The 16,288-nt window shown below is 42.0% G+C and overlaps 1 protein-coding gene across 8 annotated transcripts in view; it reads right to left on the bottom strand.

The window, feature by feature from the left end:
• Window positions 1-16,288, bottom strand: part of NSD2 (nuclear receptor binding SET domain protein 2) — a 98,234-nt gene that overhangs the window by 58,457 nt on the left and 23,489 nt on the right. For 3 of the 8 annotated variants that reach the window (XM_038136731.1, XM_038136738.1, XM_038136740.1), the window contains exons 1-2: window positions 14,682-14,839; window positions 4-629 (exon numbers count right to left, since the gene is read on the bottom strand). In XM_038136731.1, the coding sequence (XP_037992659.1) occupies window positions 4-600 (597 nt within the window). In that variant the 5' untranslated portion in view covers window positions 601-629; window positions 14,682-14,839. Of the gene's footprint in view, window positions 1-3; window positions 630-2,606; window positions 3,298-3,422; window positions 3,852-14,681; window positions 14,840-16,288 lie in introns of those variants that run through there. The other 5 variants (XM_038136732.1, XM_038136736.1, XM_038136733.1 and 2 more) reach the window with 3 other exon arrangements.

Genomic DNA, 16,288 nt, shown 5'->3' with positions numbered 1-16,288 from the left:
TACCTTCTTTTCAGTGGTGCTTGAAGTCTTTGATACTAATGCTGTTTCAACAAGACCCTGCTCAAGTAAGGAGTCATATTTTATGCTTCTTTTTCTGCTTCTCCTCTCCTTGTTCGCTGGCTTTTGTTCATTTTCCTCTGACTGAGACACATCTGCACCATTGTCTCCACAAATGGAGGACTCGAAAAGAGGCTTCCCATTCATGTAGGTTTTAGTGATTTTCAGCTTGATTTCTGGAGAGCCATTCTTGATAGGAGTAGTGTTGGGGGGCGTTCCAACTCCCTTTATTTCCTGAGGTTCAAAGCGCAGCTTGGCATCCTGGGCCCCGGACTCGCCATTAAACACCCGAGAGGTCAGATCTTTCAACTTATCAGCTGGAATAAATGGAAGAGTCTCATGGCCATTATATTTTTGCATGACACCTTCCTGTAGAGTGGCAGAAAGTTGTGCTTTGCCCAAGTAGACAGAACATTCACGATTCACTTCACAATTCTGAGGTTTCCCATTGGTATTTCCAAGGATTTCTGGTACCTGCTTCATTTTGATGCAGTTAATTTTTTGAGTTAATAGTTGAGAACTTCTTTTGATGCTAAAGTCCATTCAGCCCAGATGTTTCCAGTCTTACACTGCTGTATTAAGACAAAATGACAAAAAATATTTTTAACAAGAAATGTAAAAAGCTATTAAGTATTCAGATAGACATCAGCACGAATATAAAACTCAACATACTTCATTAGAGTTTTACTAAAAAAAGCTTCGTTTACAATCTTCAGAGGCAAAATGCCTCAGTATCTGTTAATATGCATTACAAAAAAATTCCAAGAAAAACAGATCTATGAATCATCAATTTTATTAAAAAGTGGAAAGCAAAATCACAGCTCTCATCTTAACCATTTGTTAACTATCTACAGCATGAGTGCTGATTACAATAGCTACACAAAGGTACTGCACTATATAAAAGATGTAAGAGGTTAGACCTAAGATAATATCATTATTAACAACATAAACCAGATGAATTTATCTCCAAGAGGCTATGCCAGCACAGAAAGCCCACAGCTGTGTTCCTGTAGCACCTACATTATGGACAGCAGCATCACAGGCTTCCCTTCCTCACTCTCCAAACTTCAACCATCCATCAAAACACACCCCCAGAAACACCACAGCTCAGACAGTCTCCAGGCATTTCTCAAAGCATTCTGCCTGTAAAAATAAATAGTGTGCCTTTTGGGCCAGGAACACCAGCCCACTGGGAAACAGCTAATCCTTCAGGCCAGTGACCATACGGGACAAAATTTAAATGACCAAAGAAACTCCTGGAATTTCAGATTTTTCCCGGAAACAATACCATCTAACACCCACTTTTCATACAGAAATTTGCAAACATGCAACAAGCTAAAACTGCACTATTTTCTGCCCTAAACAGGCTCTCCAAGGGTTCTAAAAGCTAACCCTGCCTATTTCAACATTATACCACTGTAGCAAACAAATCAATCTGGCAGAATGATTCCTTTGTGCTCCTAAACCGAGCAAGATGATGGTTTGAATTTTTAAAATTCACATGCATAGATTCTTCGTATTACTGGGTCCAGTATATACATGATATAGAAAAATACACCATCATAAATATTATGAAAGCTCAGCACAATAACCATCATATCCGTGCTCAAGGTAACCAATTTCATATATGATTAAGTCCAAGGACTGTCACATCGAATCAAAATTTCATCAAATCTAGTCTCACGTGCTTCCAAAAAAGTGCAGCAAAAACCATGATGAATAACTATTGAATTGTCAGTTGCTATGGGAGAAATCACTTCTGAATCTCACCTTGTTTATTAATGCACACGGTGATAATGCTTACAACTGGCATATTCCTCTAACTTGCATTTTTGATAGCTCTACATCAGGAGTAGCACTGTAAACATGTTCATAACTGAGCACTGCTGTAGCCTGCCAAAGCTTCTTAAGGATGTCAAGTCTGAATTCAAAGCAGCTGACAAACATGAAACCTTTTCATTTACAAAGATGCAGGAAAAAAATTAAAAATCATAACTCCGTCTCTCCTTAGCAAATGCTCCCATCTCCCTAACATACTGCTCTAAAGTATCTACAAGATAAAAGGGTGTCTTTCCACACAAGCTATACAGACTCATTTGAGAGATGAAAACCCTTCTCCCTCCAGGCACAAACAGCAGTCTGAAAATCTGGCATTAAACAAGGCAAGGACAGCAAGTGTACCTGAACTCAGAGTGAATCTGCAAGAGAAAAAAATTTAATCTTTCTTTAGCCAGATAAAGTCTGAATAACCAGTAAAATCTCTGATAAAATGAGTAGAAAGCAGCCAACTATATTAACTCTTCTTAAGAGGAATCAAAGATAAAAGAAAACTCAAAACTCAACCAGAACAGAATAAATTACTAAACCTAAAGGGAACTCGTGTCCTTTCACAGTATATTCTCCAAAAGCATGGACATGAGACAAACTCTCAACCCAATTAATAACACGACAGTGTTTCAAGCTGTGATTCAGCAGATTTAACTGAAATCACATTTCTCTTAAGAAACAACTAGTGACAAATTCTATAAATCTCTGGACAAAAGGCAAACCTGCTGCGAAGCACGTCATACAGTTCCAGAGAGCAAAACTGCTTAGAAAAACCGCCAAAACCAAGAACAGAAGAACCAAAGCAGCGGAGTGTTGCTAAATGTGTACTTCCCTGGCAGGGATCCTCAAGGGAGCTAACCAGAGGTTGGATCTGGGCACCCAAATTCCCCAAATTCCCGCGGGGCAGAGCGCGGCTCCGCGCGGCCGCAGCGCCCCCCCGTGGGCGCGGGGCTCGGCGCGGCTCTTCCCGCCCCAGGAGCAGCTTTGGGATGGCTCCACGGATGATGGATTTCTGCACAGGGCCAGCTGCGTCTTCTAATCCACGGTTTGTTCTGTGCCGCTGAGTTGTAACTCTTACTCTCATCATATACGTCTATAAAGCCATCAAGCTCGAGGCACGCCTCCAAAAAAGCAGTAAATAATTCAGTGAGACTGTGTTACTGGTGCACTCGATCTCAGGACGCTGATGAATTAGAATGGCTATCTTAAGAATGGCAAAACATAAAAATCACCACAGTCACAGAACAACTTAGGCTGGAAGGGATTTCCTCAGATCATCTATTCTGACCCCTTGCTTAAGCCAGATCAAACTTCTCAAGGCCTTGTCTGAACAATAACCCACAGATAACCAAGTTAAAATCTAGGGCTTAAAAAATCAAGTTATTCTCTTTCCAGTAATAAACCTAACAGTATGCACTCCATATCACAAAACCAAAACAAACCCACCAACAAAAAAAAAACCAAAACAAACCAAACCAGAAAAAGAAAGCAAAACAAAAAGACCAGCAAGTGAAAGACCCTGAACTTTTAGCAGTTACCTTGATTTGCCCGATCCATCTGAAGAGACAGAGATTTCAAGAACTTCAGTGAGTGAAGGTTCAGTTAATGATTCTCACTAATACAGGTCACTAAAAACAGCTGAAAGCACTGAAAAAGGCTCCTCAAAGCACTGGAGCCTAGAGACAACAAATCCAGGAGTAATACTGGTAAAAGGAGGAAGTTAATGTACCCACAACAATCGTAAATGGGAAAATGAAGACAAAGGCAGTAATTTGAAACTGTAAGATATCAGAATCAGGAGATAGAGATTACAAAACATGGGAAATAGATCATGTTTGTACAAAGATTTAATGGAACCAAATGAGTAGAGGCTTAAAGTAAGAGGCAGAATAATGGGCTGAGATAACAGATGTGAGTACCTAACAGAAAATATAATCCCATGGGGAGATGAGACACGTAGACAGCAATTTGAAGGTTAGTCACCATCTCTAGGACAACCAGTGGGATGGAAATTAGTGATACACATCTCAGTGCTCCTTGTAAAAAATAATCTACATTTTCGGGTCTGGGTAAAAGAAAGAAGTTAGAAAATCCACACATAGGAATAACAAAGGGTTTCAGGACAGAAGACCAAAATTGAAGCCAGGTACATTTTGCACCACCTTTACTATATAAAACTTACAGTTTTGTATAGTAAACACGGTAACACTGTAAGAAGAAAATGGACCAGGCCTTTTGTGAGAAGACGACACAGAGCAGAAAAGGGGCAAGGAGAAAATAACCACCAACCAAGCACTGCTGCTGTGAGTTTGGAATTATTGCAAGAAGATCTAGAACACAAGACATGAAGGAATGAAATAAGATAGATCACAGATAAGATCTGGTTGATCCAAGTTGTAAGGGTACAGTCCTGAAGCAGATGAGCATGCAATTAGATTTGGTAGCTAAAATTGAGTGCACTCATGCTGGACCACGGTATCACACAGGAGCAAAAGCAATCCCTTATCTTTTCCTAGATGACTCTGTATCTATTGAAAAGGAAACTGGGGGGAGGGCAGGCAAAGGAAGGGGACAAAAGCATCACACACTAGTAGCAGCTAATGAGCTTAAGCCAGTACCGTCCCATATTGAATCTCTGGTGACCCAACAAGTATCATTTTCACTAACAAAGGGGAAAAAAATATTATAACCAGGAGTCTGCTGAATAAACATGATATTTTGGCTTGTGAACAAATAGCTTTCTGTATGGAAAAGAAGATTTCTTATCAGATGAAGGTCTCTAGAATTTTTAATCAGACAATGACAACTGGACAATCCTTGTAGTGGCTTTGTACACACTTTCATATAAAACCCAGGTTCTATATAAGGCAAACTATCTTGCAGACATTTTAAATCACGCATTAATTACTTGAAAGTTCCTCATCTGACAGGAGTCATGAGTCAAACGCAGTTAGTGTGCGTGTCAGATTCCTCCTTCACTGTCCAAGCCACTATCATTTATGTGATATTTATTAGCCATTTCTTCCACATCTGCTGTAATTTCAGAGATGCTTTTCTGGTGTGTCAGAAAGAACGGAGTACTCCATTCCTTTCAATTCTGCCAAAGGGAAGGAACTGAGTAAGTAACCACCAACAAGAATCTCTATTAAATATCACTTTTGTTTCGTCTAAGGGTTTTCTTACTCTGGGAATTACTTGGGGCAGGCACAGGGAGGTGGGGGAAAGAAGGGGAGGATGACACACCTCAATACAAATTCAGAGTAACAGAACTTTAGCCACAAAAGGTATTTTATTACCTAAAAATCAGGCTTTCAGCTGGCACTAAAAAGCTAATAGATGGCTGCTGCTTTTTTGTGTTAAAATTGCTTTCTGCTAAGTGTTCTCCATTGTCTCATCAATTTTAAGACAAAAGGTTATTCCTATTTTCAGATCAGAATGAGAGTAAATACTTAATGAGATTAAGAAGGTTACAACACTTTTTTTGCGAATATATTTGAAAACTTGAGTATGCTTACTCATATTATCTTGTATAAAACCCCTAAAATATCAAATAGGAGTAGTATTTACTATAGTGTAGTACACTGTAACTGTTCTTCACTGCCTTAAAACAATTTAAAATTACTACAGGATCTAAACAGAATTTTATTTTAGAAGAAAACACAACTAAAAATTGCATTGCAAGATTGGCCAAAAGTTGTCACAAAGCAGTTCTAGCCAAAAAATTCAAAAGCAGCATCTCTCATGAAGAAACCTTTTACTGTAGTAGCTGAGATAGAATTGAAAATAAATATACCAAACCCTTCTAAAAATCTATGAGTCTTAGGAATTTTTTTTTAAATTGTCTGTCCAAAGGAGACAATTTTTAATGTAAAAGCACCTGAAGTAAGGACTTCATTAATCTTGCAGTAGATGTAACAAGATAAAGCACATTCTGAAAACTCTGTGAAAAAAGTTAGTGTACCTACAGTTGCACTTACTACTCAGTATTACTTCCCACCAAATATTTTGTTGGGAAAAAAAAAGGTATGCATCTTTTAAAATTTGTTTTAGGTTTCCTTTTTTTTTTCCTGATGGATAAAATTTCTGAACTTCAGTGTCACAGCCTATTTTCATGAACCAGAACAAGTATTTATTGCCTTCTTATCAAGACAATAGGTAATACCAACTTGGACATTTAACAACTGGAGAATGGAAAGCAATTTCTTCCCTTCAAATGCCACTTGCTACTGCAGAAAGCAAGCTTACAAAATGGATGGACTTGCTTTCTTGTTCTTCCTTGAGAAAAGCTTTTGCAACCAACCCTTTTATGTGGACTAGGCTAGAAGATTCTGTAAGAGGATTTCTCTCCATGAGTTCCTTTACTTAAAATCACAGAAATATTTTTTTCCACTGCTGCAGAAATTTAATGTCAGTTCCACTCATGCTGCTGGAGGTGGGTGAAGCAATGAGATACATTTGAGTAAAACCAAATTCTTCTAAGATGTTGTAATTCTGTCTGAAAAGAGACTACACATAGCACTGTGGTGGGACCACAGATCAAACAGAAAAGAATGGCTTCTCCTCTGCACATAAGCAGGGAGGAACACTGGTGCCTAAAATGGCAGAAACTAGTTAATGTACCACCAGTATTTAATAAATATAAAAAGGCAGCCCCCAAACCTGAGACTTTTCTGTGTCCTGGAGAGCTCCAAAGGGAATGGTCCCTCTCTAGCAAAACAGGACTCAACAATTCAGTACTTGCTCAGTTTAGGTCTCTCCTCACCAATGAAATTATGTCTCTCCCTGTCTTTCAGGCGAGTCAGAGTTGCACCTGGCACTGACATAGCTTGGGAACAGAGAACCAAACACAATCACACACAGTCTCAAATAGCACAGCATTTCAGTGCAGAGTTCCTTATTTATTTATTTATTCATTCCTGCTTTTTCACCTGGTCTAACACTACTTTAATTTCCCATACCTTTTTTAAACCCATTGCCTTTTTTTATCAGCATCCCATGCCTATTCCTTGCACCACACTTTCAGGATCTGGATCCTCTGGCTTACATAATATTCACTGCAGCAGATAAACACACTATAATCTGTTTCCTCTTCACTGTGGCCAGCGATTCTGCTCTTATTCCCATATGTAGTTGTGACAGCATAGCAATTGCCTGAAGCTTCCCCAAGAGAATCATGAAAATTTCTGATTGTTTGAATTCTGAGGGAATTCAAGGAAGGGAAGACCAAACCTTGTTATAGGCAATGAATCAAACTGCAGCGTTAACAAGATGGTATCTGCTACACCTCTACAGAAATCAGTGTTTCCCAGATCTGACCAGACAGCACTAACTAATCCAGAGCTACAGTCATTTCACCTAGACCCTGACAAGTCTGCTATCTCTGTCTATCACAGCATTAAAACCTGTTCATCCAAGTGGGTGCATTTAAATGCCAGAGGCACACTTGGTGCATTGGAATCATTCTAGGAAGTGGCAGTGACACTGGAGACATGTGAGGCTTTGCCAACACTATGAAGGCCCAGCTCTATGTACACAGAGAGGCCATAATAATCCTGGAGCAGCATTTGGCCACATCTTCTGCTGTTTATAGAAGCAGCAACACACTGCACTCATCCTCTCTGATGTGGACAGGTAATGTGTACAAACAACTGATTTCTTTCACCCAGTACACTCAGCTTCACCTCTCAGAGCATTAGGTAAAGATCTGGTAAAGATCACAGGTAATTAATTAATCCTGAGTCCACGGCACTACAGAATTTAACTTACAGGTATGCACCATTCACTAAAAACTGCACATATCCACATCTGAATGGAACTGACTATAATGTGATCCTGGCCATACTGGGCTAATTCTGAGCTACTTCACACAGACCTTAACCATTTACATACAACTACATTAATAATTCTATCAGTGTATTTCCTTGAGACAAAACACACACAGAGGAAACTGGCAGATGTGTGCCAGGAACACTCAAGCAAGGCCTGAGACTTCAGACATTAGAAACTCTTCAAACAAATCCAAATACTTGCTACGAAGTGGCCTTTCTGGTTTGGACATTACTTGGAAGTATTTCCCTGTGATGGAGATTTACCATGCTCCTGCCAAAATGCATTACCATCATTCTCAGGGCTCTTAATTCCTATTTCATTTCTTTTGCTACATCTACATCAAAAATCTCTCAGAAAGTGATTAGTATAACTGTTAGAGGTGAAAGGTCTGGAATTTGAGTTTTAAGTTTCTGTAGATATAGTGTACCTTATCCATTCCACTTGAAGACAGAAAGATAAAACACTTCCCTGTCTAACAAACCAATTCCTTCCTGTCCACTTTCCAAAACTTCTGTGTAGAGAGGTTTGCAGTGGGTATCTCCTGCAATTTTTTGCTTTCCTTTCAGCACAGTACTAGCTTTGTTCATTACTTCACTGTCTTATCAAATTTAATTCTTTGGACAAATTGTGTTGTACATACTTCTCATGGGAAAATCCAGTTCTGACTGTAGAAATAAGTAGTGTTAAGCAATTGTAGCTGCTCTCCTTATTTGCAGAGTTTCTGAAGGCTTAGCTATCACTACCATTTTGAGCCAGGCTTTCACCTGATGAATAGATATTGCACATGTACTTTCAGCTGCACATTTTATGACTGGAACTTGTTTTTTGCACTACTGCTAAATTTCAGTCACATTCCACATTTAATCCCAGCATTTGTTTCTAATTTGTTTAGGAGTGCTACTATAAACCAGCTTCTGAGTCTGCATTTTGCACTCACAGAAAAATCACAACATTAATTTCATTCTGAATATTTGATTGAAAGTTGTTGGCAACCACTCCATATAGGGAAATGATCCATATTCACATCTTTCGCCCTACACTGTTCTACAAGGTTCATACTTTGGCTTAAATCCCTCTGGCTTTATTATCAGACTAGAATCTAGGCATTCTTTACTACAGAGATAACTCCTCAATTTAGATGCTTCAGAGTGCCAGTGCAGTCAGGATCTTTGCTCCAATGGAATCCCACCAAGGCTGGCAAGTTCCACAATTAATTTATCTGATATGTGATCTTGGGAACCTCAGCTCCAGAGACTAACCCATGCCACAGCATGAACATTTATACTTCTGCTTAGCAGAATGAATAAATATGTGGAATGGTTCCCAAACACCATGACAGAAGGCTGCATGACTACATATTCTTTCAAATGTTTCTTTTATTCTTTAATCTGTAGCTTTTCAAAATATTTCAAATTCCATTTAAATCACATTCTAACGAGATCTTCCCTAACCTCAGCCTTTTCTCTTAAAGATATTTTTGTCACAGAATATCTCATCTTCTGCTCTTTTGTGTATCTCTTGTTTACTATGGCAGAACTCAGAGAGCAGAACTCAGAGAACAGAACTCACTCCTGTTACGTTCTTTGACTTTGGCAAAGAAAACATGGAATTCTGATCTTAGCCCTCAAGGCCAAATACGTTTGAAGATGATTTGTATACTCTGAGTTTGGCTCAGCTGGTTTGGAGCATGGTGTGAATAACCCCAACATTGTGGGTTCAGTCCCTGTACAGGCCACTCACTTCAGCATTGGACTCAATGGTCCTTGGGGTCCCTTCCAACTCAGAATACTCTGTGATTCTGTATAAAACACATTTTTAACGTGTATTTTAGCATGGATGTGACATGCTAATATTTTAGTATTTTGCATAAGGCACAAACCAAAGAGATGTCACAAAGACAGTTAAATGGTGATCTCTGTCAGCCAACAGAACAAGACATCCTTGTGCTTCTCCAAAGAGACTCAGAAAACCAACAGTATCCTTCACAGACAGCAGAGGAAAAATGGAAAAGCTTCTATGAAAATCAAATTCAATAGCACATCATGCTGCAGTTTTCCAGTCATTTGCCACCTATGTATCCTTACCCCAGATAGCTCAAATTTGTGCTGGAGAACTGAATACCTAAGTTCAAAAGGAGATCAAATTGCTATCTTGCACCAGGATGAAAATAGGACAAGCTGAACGGATGGGAACAAAACTAGAAACAGAGCCATCACCTGTTGAGCAATCCTTGCAATTTAAAACATGCTTTAAGTCTCTTATATACTTTACTAGTTTCACAATAAGTCATATACGAGATCCTGCATCAGTGGTGCCCCAGGGCAAAGTTATTTTGCCCAACATATGAAAACTGTGAAGTACATTAGGTTAGTACTCCACTCTTCCATACTCACTCGGTGCAATCTGATTGCTGTGAAACATTCAAATACATTTTCAAACACCTACTTTCCACACATAGCTCAGCACACCATGGTACCATAAGAACAACTTCCATGCAATGGCATTATTTCTTAACATTAGCAAGGATACTACAAATCCTGCTTTTGGTTCAACCATGATTCACAGGTATTTGTTTACTGCACACAACATGCATTTAAAAAAATTCAGTTTATGTTATAATCTACTGTGTGCTTTGGACTGAAGTTGCTTATTGAATGTACCAGATAGTCAATAGATTATCTGGTGCTAAAGTTTAGAGCTGCTTGTCAGGAAGGTTAATGCACAGTCCATCATGCACTACTTATCATCACAATGTATTAACATATATCAGTATATATTCCTGTTCACCATGAACTTTGAGTATTTTTGTAGCTTGCTATTCAAAAGGGCACCAGAAAGGAATACGGCCTACATTTTCCTTCTACAGATTCCAAAAACTTCTCTTCCTGCTGATGCTAGAAAATATAAATTAACTATTAGAGATGTTGCCAAACTTGATAAAAGCATTAAAAATAACACCTGATGTATCATTTTAGTAATTTCTGTAACTGACAGGAAAAAGGCAAATACATTTATATAGCAACCTCCAATGACTGCAGGTCATAGAGAAGCTAATTTGAAGGTGCAGTGAAAGCAGAAAATTTAAGTACTTTCTCTCTTTTCCTTCAAAAATGTTCTCAGAATCAAAACCTTCCAAGTGACCATTAACTGTATAGAATAGCTGACTGACCCACTCAAACAACTGTGCATTTACAACCAGCAGGGTGACTACTGGCACATCAACAAGGCTGTCCTTACCAGCCCCTTTCTCCCAAGTTCTCTGCAATTATGCACCAAAGGAAATTTGGACTCACACATCAAGCTATGATCAGAAATTATTTTCTCTCTTCACTTCACCACCTGAGCACTTATCCTGGTGCCATGCTCCATCTCCCCTTCCCATTTACCACCAAGATTCTAGTACATCTTTGGTGAAGACATTTCTCAAAGCTGCAGCCTAACTGGCAAATGATGTTCCCTACAAACATGGGACTTAGTGATCCACTTAGATCCACTTGAGATGGGGCTCTGAGCAACCTGCTCTAGTGAAAGGTGTCTCTGCCCATGGCAGAGGGGTGGAACTAGATCTTTAAGGTCCTTTCCCACCCAAACCATTCCCTGATTCTGTGATCTCCATTCTTCCTTCATCCCAAGGCTGGATTTGATAATTACACCAGATCTATCACATCTACCCAACCAGAAGGCCATTTCAATTCTCTCTGCAGGAAAGTAATGAAAGAGCTCAAACAGTATAGCCACAAACACAGTACTAAAACATGTAGTCATCATCTATGGCATTATTATTAGTCCCACCCAAGCAGTTCTTCACTCATGCCTGATTACTGACTGTTACAATCTTGTTTTCAGCAATACCACTTAATGGATGCTTCTCACTGTGCAGCACACTGCTCTCAAGTTCAGATTTAATTTTTTTTTTCCCAGAAAAGGCCTGGCCCTTTACCTTGCTCCATACAGCAAATATGTGCAATTTTCATGCATTAAACCATCTTCTATGCTTAAAACCTAAGAAATGTCTTGTGGTTATATAAGCAGCAATGACCAAATCACCGCAAGAATTCTGTTTGTATCTTTTACTCATCACACACCCGATCCTTGACACAGGAATCTGTGAGAGCAGGTGAACATTTCTGCACATGGAGCCCCAATGCAGTCAATAGGCTTTGACTGACCACAAGGAAACACATTTATCAGGGACAGAAACAAGACCTCGCTGGGGAAATGCACTGACCCTGGTGGAACAAAAAGCAGGCTCAGTGCAACAGTCAGAGGTGAAAGGGCCACAAACAACAGGACACTGAAAAACAATCTCCTCTCGCCATTCCTTTGCTATTTTATTAGTATAGTGTTTCGGACACAATCTCACATATATGTGTACATTCACCACCCAAACACTAGAAAGCCACCCATCAACAGTCATTTTTGCTTCCAGTCTAAACCCAAGCAGGGTTGGTTCTGCTGTAATATCCAGTCCATGCCATGCAGGCAGCAATTTACATGCAATACTCCCACCTGCAAAACTACCACTGGCTTCAGAAAAGGCACGTAGTCCTACAGACAGATTTTTTTTTTATTCTTACCAGCCATTTGTTGGATTCATACTGAACTAAAAAGAAATATATTATATTTTTATTTTCCATCTTCTAAAGTACTTGAAATCTAGACCCTTAAAGTATAATGACCTAGTTTCTTCTGACATTTTCAAATAATATTTGATAAAGTAGTAGGTTTTACTGTACTTTTAATACCTGGATTTTTCCAAGCATGTATGAGGGTGGATAGTCCTATAACCTTCACACCGTCTCCAGTAATATTTGGAGCATTTATATTCACATACTGAAAAAACCTGTCAGATTTTCTGATGGTTGAATACTAGACAAAAATCCCAGTATGATTTAATATGTGGGATATAGATACTTACTGAAACAACCAAAAAATGCATATACTTTAAGTACTGAGCCCTTAGTAGCCCTGCAAAACAGTGGTTTAATTCCATTATTTCATCCAACAGTCAAATAATCCACAGTCAAATTCACCACACTGTGAAACTGAAGAGTTTATTAAGGTTGATATGCTGCATTTCCCAAGCTAAATTCCCACAGCAAACAAGCAAATAATAGCTTCAGCAGTAAGTTTGCAGATATTCTACTAACATACGAACATTTCAGTGGAGAACCAATTTATTTTTGCAGCTAAAGCCACACTTTCCATGTGTAAGGAATGTTAGTAACCTTTTGTATATGTGTGTGTGTGTGTGTGTGTATATATATATATATGTATTTATATATGTCTGCTTAAGTCACTAGCAAGGACTCTTAGCAAAATCTATTACAAACTTCACTTCCACGCCAGTGTTTACCTTCCTTGGATGTATGCAAAGGCTAAAAGCCAAACATATCTTATTTTTTCTTTTTTTTTTTTTAAAGCAGACCTATTTAGCTTACTCAGTGTGTGGTGCACTAGCTCCTAAATTTAACAATCATTATAAACCAATTTTAATGTAAATGCCAATAAGAAAATATTCATGCACACAAAATACACGGGCAATGACTGATACCAGCATCTTGCTTGCCTTGTGTCTGTTAGCAAGAAACCCATTTTCTCTGAAATGTGTTTAAATATGGTGTTTACCATCTCTGTACTTCTACTAGTGTTTACTCCTCCTTTCAGCCGACATATTAAAGAAAAAAAAAACTAAAACCAAAAAGCAAGTATAAATACGTTCAAGAAGTATGGCAAATTCCCTTCTCCACCCCCAGAGCGGTAAAGCCACAGCAGATGAGCTGTAACTATGGCCTTGGGAATACAAGTTCCCCAGGCTCTTTTACCACACAAATATCAATTCAAGTTACAAGAGCCCTGTCCTCTTGTACTTAATGAATATCGAGCCAAGGAGCCCGCACGCCTTCGCAGGAATGTTTCCTTTCCATTTTCCTAACAAGGCTCTCCTCCCATACCGGTCCAGGATGGACTGCAGAAGGGTGTAAGTAGAAGGATCATCACACCAGTGTTCAGTGGAGGAATAAATCAAACATGGCTTCCCCCTCCATACATTTCCAGAGTTACATTCACTCCTGCTGCCGTGCAATCTCAGTCCTACCCGGCGGGAAGGGGAAGGGGCAGGGGCAGCCTCCACCTCCCCACACTCTCCCCGCCACGGGGGGGGACATTTGCAGCCTCGCTACCCCTTAAGGGGGCGGTTTAAATCCTGGGGAGGGCTTTTTCCCCCCTTCCCATCGGTCGTGTCGCCCCGCTCCGGTTTTCTTTCTGATTTGCAGTGATTGATCCCCCGTTCCCCGGGGAGGGAGGTGGGACGGGTGGGCACCTCTCCTTTACCCCTTTATGCTGCTCCGACCTCCCGCAGCGCCGAGGAGGAGGAGGAGGAGGCGGTCGGGGGGAAAGGATGAAGCGGCAACAGCCGGGACTCCGGCTCGGCATCGCTCCTTTCCGCTCCTCCGCCACCCAAGAGTCAGGCCCAGCCAGCGGCACAAATCCTGCGGCAGCCTCCGGGGGGGGACCCGCGGCCCCGCAGCGAGGGCCAGGTAGCGGGGGGAGGAGGGGGGAGCGAACAAAAAAGCCCTCCTCCGGGGAAGGGGGAAACGGGAGCTGCGGGCTGCCCGGGCAGATGGAGACGGTAAGTTTGAGCGGAGCGGAGCCTCGGGAGAAGGAGTCCCCGGGAGAAGCGCCGGGGTGGGAGGGGGGGCGCGGATGCCCCGCCACGGAACCCCCCGTCTCCCACGCCGCCTCCGCTGCGTTTTTGCCGGGTAGGGCTCGCGGTCCCGGCCCGGGAGAGGGGCTCCCGGTGCCCGCGGCGAGGCGCGCGGCCGGGCGGCAGCATCCCCGCGGGCGGGCGAGCCTCGCCGCCGCCGCTCCCGCCGCTCCCGCCTCCCGCCCGGGGCCTGCGGGAACGTGCCCCGGGTGCCTCCTCCCTTCCCGCGGGGGAGAGCCGGCCGCGCTGCCGGCCTACCGACCTGTGCCCTAGCGCATCCTTCTCCCCGGGGAGCCGGGCGAGGCGGCGGCGGTATCTCGGTGCCGGGGAGCGGCGGGAGCCGAGGCGACACAGCGGCGGCGGCGGCTCCGGCGGGTCCTGCGCGGCGGCCCCGCCCCCTCCTCCGGCCAGAACCAGCGCGAAAAATCGGCGGCGCTGATTGGCCGCCGCCGCCGCGCGGCCCCCGGAGCGGCCGTTTCAAATCCCCCCGCGCGGAGCCGCCCGCACGCGCGGCCGCCGGGAGCGGGAGCGGGGCCGGGAGCGGGGCCGGGAGCGGGGCCGCCCGGCAGAGAGGGGAGGCCGGGCCGGCTGCCAGGGGAGGGAAGGCCACGGGGCGAGGTGGAGCCGGGCCCGCTCGGGGGAGCCTGGCTCGCCGCCCCCAGGTGGGTGAGAGCGCGTCCAGAGCCCGCCCACCCCGGTGGGAAACGCTTTTTAAAAAGCATCTTTTTGTTATTGTTACTTATCTTTCCCTGGGGTATGAGGATGTGGCCATGAGCCGTCCCCAGGTGCGCAAGAACGCGTTAAACCCACCACCACCCCACCCTCCCCTTCCCGAATGGGAATATACAGAAAAACGTTTCGTTTTAAATATCTTCATATTATTATTTCTCTCCTCCTGGCCGGCTGAAAAGCGCTCTCCTCGCCGCTGGCCTCAGCCACCGTACACGTGCGCTTTCTGAAAATCCTGATTTAAGCCAAATGTTTTGACTTTCCGTACAACTGCACACAATTTGGAGGCTGTCGAATGGTTGTAAGAGCCGAAGTGTGCCTGGCTGCGAATTATCCGGGCTGTCTCTTCTGGAAGTATGGCCTGGGTCACTTTTTTTTCTTTTTTTTTTTTTTTTTTTTTTTTTTTTAAGCTTGCATCAACATAAGTACATGTGCTTGTAATTTGCCAATTGAAAACACAGCTTTTTTTTTCTTTATTTTTTTCCCTTTCTTGCCTTTTTTTTTTAGGTTAAATCGTTAAATAGCCGTCATGTTACAATAGGAACAAATATTCTCATGAACCGTTGCACCAGATAATGTAAAGCAGGTAATGGCCAGGTTTTTCAAGCTTTCAATGGTTTAATAAAGGATTTATGGAGCACTGGGAAGCTGTGTTTGTGTACAAGGCAGAGAATGGAGTTCCTCGGTGCTATGGATACTGTATTAACCTGGTAGCTAACGACCTGTCGCAACTCCTGCCAAAGGTAAACAGATGATAATTGAGGGAGGGGAACACACCAGCATCATACTTCATGGATAATGGTGAAATTAGGCCATCTGTTACTGAAAGGCTCAGACTGTTTATTTTTTTACCTGATCCTTAATTTACTTTCATATGTTAAAATTTGTTGATGTTTTTAGGTGAGCGTTTCATGGTGGCTGCATGGCAGTTAGCAGTTGAACAGTGCAAATTTACTGCTAAGTACTTAGTAATGAAATTCTTAATCATTAGCTGATTAAAACTTTAAGCTGAAGGTGGCTGGAGGAGATCTGTCTGCAGTGATAAAGGTACTTTAACTTGTTTTACAGCCTTTCTCTGAAAAAGAAAATACACTATCTTTAAGGTGTTAGACAAACAAGATTTAGTTTCCGAATGTCAGT

This window comes from Motacilla alba, chromosome 4 (genome assembly GCF_015832195.1).
Source record: "Motacilla alba alba isolate MOTALB_02 chromosome 4, Motacilla_alba_V1.0_pri, whole genome shotgun sequence".
NCBI classification, from domain to species: Eukaryota; Metazoa; Chordata; class Aves; order Passeriformes; family Motacillidae; genus Motacilla; species Motacilla alba.
The sequence above is the reverse complement of the archived record's forward strand: the minus strand, read 5'-3'. Positions and strand labels throughout refer to the sequence as shown.